General features: G+C 33.9%; 1 protein-coding gene across 1 annotated transcript; it reads left to right on the forward strand.

Moving 5' to 3' along the window:
- The first annotated feature begins 429 nt into the window (after window positions 1–429).
- LOC132315697 (glutamate receptor 2.7-like) lies at window positions 430–4,419 on the forward strand. Its single transcript, XM_059814054.1, has 5 exons — window positions 430–768; window positions 1,532–2,367; window positions 2,506–2,815; window positions 3,248–3,651; window positions 3,918–4,419. The coding sequence occupies exons 1-5, from the start codon at window positions 498–500 to the stop codon at window positions 3,972–3,974; spliced, it is 1,878 nt and encodes a 625-aa protein (XP_059670037.1). The 5' UTR covers window positions 430–497; the 3' UTR covers window positions 3,975–4,419.
- The last annotated feature ends 4,467 nt before the right edge of the window (window positions 4,420–8,886 follow it).

Below are 8,886 nucleotides of genomic sequence, written 5' to 3' on the forward strand. Positions count from 1 at the left end.
ATTATAAGCAATTAATATTTCTACAAGCCAAGAAAAGTGGTAGATTATAAGCAATTATTTTCTGATCTGTTATACTTTTTTCATAAAATATTGATTTAAAAAAGATAAACAAAAAAATCACATATATACTTTATGAAATACAGACCGAGTTGGCACGTTAACAAGTTTGTTGCAGTCACAATTAAATAAAGAACAGAAATGATTTTTTTGATTGGTTATACATATTCCAATTGTGTTTTCTATAATATTCTGAATCAATTTCTCAGCTGTATATACTATAAAAGGGTAATTTTAATTTTCCAAATTAAATTAAGTGAGACCCGATCTTTATTTGACTAATTTCCACACGTGTGGAGCGACTTTTAAACCCATGTAGAATAAGTCCTATGCTTGGATCGACCATCTCTATCTAATAGTGGTTTATACATGCATATAAACATATTATATATTGGGAATAACGGTATGAGCTTAATCACTACATAATTTAAAGCCAAAATATGACATTCCTAGTACTCATCTCCAACTTTAATATTGTTACTTTTAAACTAACTTTTTTGTTATTCCATGTCTTCATCTCCTTTCTTCTTTTTCTCTCTCATGGGTCCATTGCTGAAGCTGACAAAGTAACTCTACACATCGGTGCTATCATTGATGTTGATTCTCGCATCGGCAAAGAGCAAAAAATAGCCATGAAAATAGCTCTTTACGACTTCAACAACAAGTCGGAGCTTCACAAGCTCTCTCTTCGTTTCCGATCAGCTCATGTCGGTAAGTTACTTATCTTCTTCTCCTTTTGTGAAATTTTCTCTTCTCTTCTAATTAAGTCATGATACATGAACATATGCATAGATATATATATATATATATATATGTGTGTGTGTGTGTGTGTGTGTGTGTGTGTGCGTGATCCATTAGACATGATTACATACATTTTTTACTTTCCTGTGCATATTGCCATATAGTCGCTAATTATAATCTAAGTATAACAATTAATAATAGGAATTCGAGGGAGACTCTAATCAAATGCTCTGCTTTCTCGAATGGAAGCCTACCTCGCCTTGCGGGAATGGGAGGAAGGACTCTCAAGTCTCTCGTCCTCCACTAACACCACCGGACTGGCTCTGTATTGCTGCTAAGCGACGAATGATCATGTCTCTCTCTCTGGCCTTTGTGGTGGAGGGTTGCCCAGCATGATCAAGTCAAACAAAATGAAATATCTTGAACAGTGATTCGAATGGACTTCAATTAGCTGTTTAAGGCTTTGTGCCATGTCGTACGTTCTTCTTTTGGGCCCGTTGGGCCTTGATTCTCCAGCCCAACCTGGAGATTTATATATATATAAAGTAAAAATTAAAAAAATTTACTCAAGGCAAATAATTCAGTTCAAAACACGAAAGAGGGAAACAACCACATGAATATGTGGAATTACTCAATTACATGAAATGATGAAAGTATCTATTTAATATTATTTCTTAATTAGATTTTTTTTTGTTTTCTTTTCAAGAAGGTGTTTAATATATGTTTGATGCAGCTGAAGAGCTGATTAAGGAGAAGCAAGTCCAAGTAATTATCGGCATGGAGATATGGGAGGAAGCAGGTTTAGCGGCAGACATCGGAAGCCGAACTCAAGTTTCAGTTCTCTCATTTGCGACTGCTCCACATACACCAGCATTGGTGTGGCTTCGATGGCGGCCTATCTTTACGCAAATGGTTACTGAAAACAGTAATTCTTTCAGAGAGTTTCTTGAGCAGTTTCAGCAAAATTTCCAGTTAGATTATCCTGAAGAAGATAACAGTAGTGAGCCTGGAATTCATGCGCTACGAGCTTATGATAGCATTATGACTATTACACAGGCGATGGTGAAATATTATTCAGCTGGTAAAATGAGTTCCTCAGGAATCTTGAGGGATAGTTTTTTATCAAGCAACTTCACTGGTTTAACCGGTGAAGTGCGTTTTGAAGAGGGAAGACTATCAAGCTCCCAAAAATTAAGTATGGTGAACATTGCCAATCGGGGAAGGTCATCAGAGTTGGGGTTCTCAGATAACCATAGTTCCATGAAAGAATTGGGTGATTTCACGGAGGTGAAATGGCCTGGGGACCAAAAGAGAATCCTGAGAGAAGAGTTGATACTAACTGATGATTATGTAAAACCAATATTGAATATTAGAGTTCCGGGTAGAGTCTCTTTTAAGAAGTTCCTCGATGCAAAATTGAATGAGACCACGGGTTTTTGTATCGATGTTTATAATGAGGTAAAAACAATTTTGGATGAAGATTATAATATTAAAGATCTACCCTCTCCTGATCAATTTCACGTCTACAATGGCAACTACGATGATTTGGTTGAATCTGTTCATAACAAGGTAATCACACATCACCTAATTAATCTCTTGATCATTTTCAAACATTTGTCAATATTTTAATTAGCCATTTAATTTCAATATGTATGTGTTACTGATAAAGATGTTTGCTTTTTACTGGTGGATAAAAATTGATGTAAGACTTTTGATGCTGCTGTTGGTGACATAACGATAACAATTGAGCGGTGGGATCAAGTGGCATTTACAGTACCTTTTATCGAGTCAGGTTTGCTGATAGTAGTTCCAGTGAAGAAAGCTTCGAAAGCATGGTTGTTTCTGAAGCCCTTCACTAGTGCCATGTGGGTGGTGACGGTGGCCATCTTCTTCTACACAATGTTCATAGTTTGGTTCTTGGAGAAAAGTTCCAATCAAGAATTAATTAGTGGCCAATGGAAGGAACAACTTGGCAATGTGCTTTGGTTCACCTTCTCTACTCTGTTCTTTGCTCACAGTAAGTATATTATCAAGTTAAAACATTACCATTTTATTTATGCTTTGATTTGGAGGCAAGGATTTTTTCTTTTTTCTTTTTAGTTTGGTAAATTCTCTCTCACATAGTCACAAATGCCCACTATGAGACTTTTTGGAGGCAAGGTCATGAGGACCAATTTATACTAAATGCTTTTTATATATATAATTTTAATTAAAATGGACGCGTATCATTCTCTAATTGTGAGCGCCACATCGATGGTGGGAAGAAACTTTGAGGAGGCAAAGATTGTTCTGATTTAAGAATTAAGAACATAAATATCCTACTGGATATTTGAATAGGGCCTAGCATAAAATATGAGATATACCTGCAATTGCACGTATTGGAATTAAAGCAGCTTGTGATCTAGAAATGCACTGATATATGGATACAACTTTATTTTTTATTTTGAAGGGGAGAAGATTAAAAGCAACTATACTCGAACCGTGATCGTGGCGTGGCTTTTTGTGGTGTTGATCTTAATAGAAAGCTACTCTGCCAGCCTCACTTCAATGCTCACCGTCTCACGACTCCGGACAACTGTGCCAGATATCGAGGAGCTAAAGAGGACAAATGCAACAGTGGGGTGCGATGGTGCTACATTTGTTAGGAAGTACTTGGAGGATGATGAGCATTTTGAACCAGGGAACATCATCGACATCAGCAGCGAAAGCGAGTTCCAGACTGCATTCAAGAATGGCACGATTCAAGCAGCAGTTCTTGAAGTTCCTTATGCCAAAGTTTTTGTCAACCAACGCTGCAAGCAGTACGAGTATGGCGATGGATCATTCACCAGAAAATTTGGAGGATTCGGCTTCGTGAGTGAATGGAACTCTTTGCACTTATTTCATTTTCTAATATCTCTAAGTTAATTGCCACACTTAAAAAAAAAAAAAAAAAAAAAAAACATACTGCAGACATTTTTTTTTAGCTCAGAATTTGAACACCATTTTCAACTTAGTTATATATATCTTGACATTAACCACTAGCTAATTCTATTATTTGACAATCCCAAATAAGAAATATATATATAATGTTGGGATGAGTAATGGTAATTAAATTATTGTTGATGATTTCTGTGCAGGTCTTTCAAAAAGATAATTCTACATTAGCTCATAACGTTTCCAAAAAGCCATTCTAAAACTATCAGAAACAGGGAAGATAAAAGAATTAGAGAAAAAGTTGTATACTCCCTCCTCAGAGTGTATGAAGTCAACTACCGAAGAAAAGGATAGCTTGTGCATTGAGGACTTCTTGGGCCTCTTTATAATCTACGCAGCCATTTCCATCATCTGTTTTTTACTCTATCTGTTGAAAAGGAGAATGGGCCCCCAGCAAACCATAATTCTAGGGAGTGCTCCACCTTCTGGTAATGAGATTGAAATGATTTAGACAAGAATTTTTAATTTTTAATTTTTTTTTTTTTTTTTTTTCTGTAAATACTAGTATAGCGATTTCTTATAATGTATAAAGGATTCTTTTTTTATTTACTATGTAAAAATCAACAGATGAAATGAACTTTTGGACTTATGTTATTTTCCATTTAAATAAACTGGCTGGGTTATTTAATTGATTAATGCAGTGTTACAAAAGAGTTTGAATTTGCACTACTCTCAAGGGCCAAACATGTAGGTACAATTAACAGAGATCTTCATTTATACAGTGTCTATACATGTTTGCATTTTATCGATCCATCTACCATTTTGAATTATAACTGTGAGATATTATTTATGTATTGGCAATTATCATAGACATAACAAGTCTAAGTTGAGTTGTAAAATTATATTACTTGTCCTACAAGTCATCGGGGTCAATAGGAATTACACAATTGGGAAGGAGTTCAGACTTACCATACTTGAAGAGTTTGTGATGAAAAGGGTAAGAACACTACATTAAGAAGGAATATGAACGAGGTTGAACATTCTACACGTTCCATGTTAGACTACAATTTCCGTAGAATGAACCAAGGCTGAAGGAATTCGAAATCCACAAGTCTGCCAACTTTGGACCGATTCAGCTTCCTTGAATCGGTTCAAGATGTTCAAGTTTGACACACTGCCAAACTTGAACTGGTTCAGCTTTCCTTGAACCGGTTCAAGATGTCCTATATGCAATACAACTGCAGTTTCCTTATTCTGATTTATTTCCCAGTTGGTCTAGAATTGTACCAAATCATATGCACGAAATTTACCTTATTTTCAGAGGGATTAGGTCATTCTAGAATCTATATAAACCATGTCATATACATTAGTTTAGATACGGCTTTTACATTCTAATTCAGATATTACTCAAAACCTTAGGAAGATTATTTGTGCAGAAAATCAGAGTTGATTGTTCTGATATCTTTCTAGAACACATACACATATTCTCCTAGATAGGTTAGAGTTGTGGTGTTCGTATCCTGATCGTGATCATACAGTTGTATCAACATCGATCAGACGAAGCAGATCTTCTTCTACATCATTCAGACGATTGAAGAACAGAAGTAAATGCAGTTACACTTTGGAAAGATTGGAGCATTCGTGGAGTGCTGTCTGATATACCTGCTACTCTTCTACAAATATCAAGTGTCAGTCTGAGATCAAGTTGCTATTGGACGAGGAATCGCAAAGCCAGAGGATCGTCAACGATTGGTGTGGTGTAAAACGATAGGGTGTGAGTCAGAGTCAAAGTTTAGTATACTTTGTTCCAAGTATAGTGGATTGGTTTACTTTGGACTACACAAGTCCACGAGATTTTTCCCACAGTTGACGTATTTTATCAACTGGGGTTTCCTCGCTAAAATCCTAGTGTCATCTCTAACTTTATACTTTGCTTTATTTTATCTGCATGTAATTAACTGTTTAATTGCTAAAACATAAAATAAGTAAAGTAAGGACACATATCTGTTTTATAAAAACAAACAAAAACTTTTCTATATACATTCCGCTGCGTACGACTCATAATTTGGTATCAGAGCCATCCTCTATACATTGAGTTGATCCTTGTTGGAAAGTTTTGTTTTGTGTTCAAAAATTGTTTTAATCATGTCTTATGCGTTGAAAGAAGGCGGTTTTAATAAGCATGGTCCCTTATTTGAAGGAGATAATTACAATTTTTGGAAATCAAAGATGAGAGCCTATTTGCAAAATTCTGGTAGTAAAACTTAGGCAATAGTTGAATCTGGCTATACACCTCCTACAGTAGATACAACTGTGGATGGTAAAATAGTCAAAGAGTTAAAAGATACTTTTGCTTTTACTGCTATTGAAACTTAACGTAATGATGCTAATGGCAAAGCTTTATATTCAATTATTAATTCTATTGTTCCATTTGAATATGCTAGAATTTCTGATTGTAAAACTGCTAAAGAAGCTTGGGATATTTTGCAGGTTACTCATGAAGGAACTTCAAAAGTGAAGTTGTCCAAAATTCAGTTGCTCTCTCATAAATTTGGTAACATCGTGATGAAAGAAGATGAATCCTTTTCTGACTTTTATTCTAATCTTCTTGAAATAATCTCTGAACTGCGTCACTTAGGGAAAAAAGTTAGTGATAAAAAAATCTGTGAAAAAATCTTAAGGTCTTTACCTAAGAGATTTCATATTAGGGTTGAAATCATCTCTAAACATTGGGATTTGACTACTTGTAGAGTTGATGAGATGGTAGGTTCACTAAAAACTTTTGAGATGCAGAATTTTGATTTAAATCAGAAGGAGAAAAATCTTGCTTTAAAATCTACACAGGTTGAGAATTCTATGAATGATGACTCTGATGATGATATTGCATTCTTGTCAAGGCAATTCAGTCAGATTTTTCAAAGACAATAGAGGAGAAGGAATAGCAACAAGGCTAATTCCCAAAATTTTGACAAAACGTCAAAGTTTAAATTTAATGAAAAGAAAGTAGAAGAATCAAAAGAAATGGAATTTACATGCTGGAATTGTGGTGGCAAAGGTCATGCAGCCAATGTTTGTCCTAGTCCATGGAAAGAACAAAAGGATAGGAATAAAGGAAAAACAATGCAAGTTTCTATGGTTGAAAATTCTACTTTAAGTGATGGTAATTCTCCTCAGGATGATACTAATGATCGTTCATATGTCGTTTTTCTTGATAGGGGTCCTCATGTCGTTCATTTATCTGACTCTGACAATTCAGATAACGAAGAGAATGAAGTTTATCATGAACAGATTGAAGAAGCTGAAAAGGACGATGAAAGATTGAAGAAGATGGTCAAAGAAACCATTGAAACCAAACAAGCAATTAATAAGCTAGCAAAGGAGCTTATCCAAGCAAAATGAGAGAATAAAGATCTTGAGAAACAGATTGCTGAATGCCAATAGAAGGCTGTTGAAAGAGAGATAGTCATCATTGAGTTTGAGAAACAGATCATCATTCTTGAGGATAAGGTAAGTGTTGCTAACTCATTAAAGGAATGTCTTGCTTTGAAAACTGATTATCTTGAGATTGAGTTGAAATCTGAAAGAGATAAACTGAAATGGTTCAATATGAATCAAAACAATTTGAATAAGATAATCAACATGGGTAAGGATGTGAATGATAAAACAGGGTTAGAATTTATTAAAGTTTCTCCTGGTAATCAAAGTAAAACAATGTTTGTTGAACCTGCTATTATGCCTAAACCATGTTTGCCTATTACATCACATTCTGCTATGTCTTATGTGCCTAAATTGTTACATTGCACGTTTTGTGGGAAAAATGGACATAAGTATAACTCATGCCTTCATAGGAAAAAGAAAGACTTTTCTAAAATTCATTCTCAGAATTCTTATGCTAAGAAAAAGGGGTGTTCTAGGAAAAAAAAGAATGTGTCACCTAAGTTTTATAAATCTGATAATTTGCCTAAGAAAGAGGTAAAGGATGTTAAAGAATTTCAAGAGTTGAGAGTGAGAACTATTTGGATTAAAAAATCTGATTTGATTAAGTATGTGCTTGTTGAGTCCTTGGAACAAATTTCCAAAAGGACTTCACATTCAAACTAAGTCCTATGAATTTCAGTGATCATGGCTTGTTTTTTTATAAAAATTTTTGTTGCCATTGGATCACTAGCTAAGATTTAGTTTAGAATTGAGTTTCTGATCAAAGTTTTCATGAAATATCTGTGAAAATTCTTTCATTGAATTAATGATTTATCTTGAATGCAAATTTGGACACATGATTTTTAATTAAAAATAGATTCTTGGCTTGTAATCTATACAATGAAAGTTCATTTGCATTGATTAAGGGATATTTAGATTTTAATCTCTTAAGTTCATAACCGTTGTGCACTAGTCCAAATCTGAAAAATTTGATTGAAAATCTTTAATTTGTTGACTAGGGTGTATTGATCACAAAAGTTATAAAGGTTATTGTTTAAAAAAAAAAAATAGGAGCTTTAAAAACAAAATGAAAAAAAATCGAAAAGAAAAAGGAAAAAAAATTGTTGAATTCTCTGTTTAGGAAAAGGCTACCTATTGAGATGTGTTCGAAAGCTCCCATTAGACTTTGAAGATGAGCTAAATGAGTAAAAAGAAAGGTGGAGACAAGTTAAATTGGGGAATTGAAGTCTTCTCTTTAGAGTGAAAGCCACATAACTTAGAAAAATTGCTCAAAGACAATTTTATCTTGATGTTTTTCGATCAATATAGTTTAGACAATGTTTTATTGATAATTGATTGGAAATTGAGGAGATGGATTGCACACACACACTTGAACTTGCTAGATTGATTTTTAACTGTTTCATTAATATTTGCAAGTGCAAATTCATGTTGTGATTACTTCCTAGAAGTGAAATTGACTGACTAATCTGTGGTGTCAAGATTTTGTTCATAGATAGCTCTATAATTCTCTGGGAAATTGGATCAGGTATGAACTTGAAAATTTTTGGTTATATTACTCAATGATTTGGTCTGTTTTATTTTATTTTAAAAATGAAAAAAAAAATAAAAATAAAAAATAAAATAAAAAAACTGAAAAAAAATTCAAAAAGATTTTTGTTTTTAGCTTATAGTTTTTTTTGGTGTTGAATTGATCATTGAGTGTATTCAAAAGTCCAATGGAAATTTCTGGCAAAA

The sequence above is a fragment of the Cornus florida genome, unplaced genomic scaffold, assembly GCF_030987335.1.
Source record: "Cornus florida cultivar Cherokee Brave unplaced genomic scaffold, ASM3098733v1 CherokeeBrave_3.0.0_Hap2_Chr01, whole genome shotgun sequence".
Classification (NCBI taxonomy): domain Eukaryota; kingdom Viridiplantae; phylum Streptophyta; class Magnoliopsida; order Cornales; family Cornaceae; genus Cornus; species Cornus florida.

Excerpts from the sequence above, each read along its gene's own strand:
- LOC132315697 (XM_059814054.1), top strand. The coding sequence starts at position 498 with ATGACATTCCTAGTACTCATCTCCAACTTTAATATTGTTACTTTTAAA. Across the intron at positions 769-1,531 it reads TTTCCGATCAGCTCATGTCG|CTGAAGAGCTGATTAAGGAG; the intron begins GTAAGTTACTTA and ends TGTTTGATGCAG. Across the intron at positions 2,816-3,247 it reads TACTCTGTTCTTTGCTCACA|GGGAGAAGATTAAAAGCAAC; the intron begins GTAAGTATATTA and ends TTTATTTTGAAG.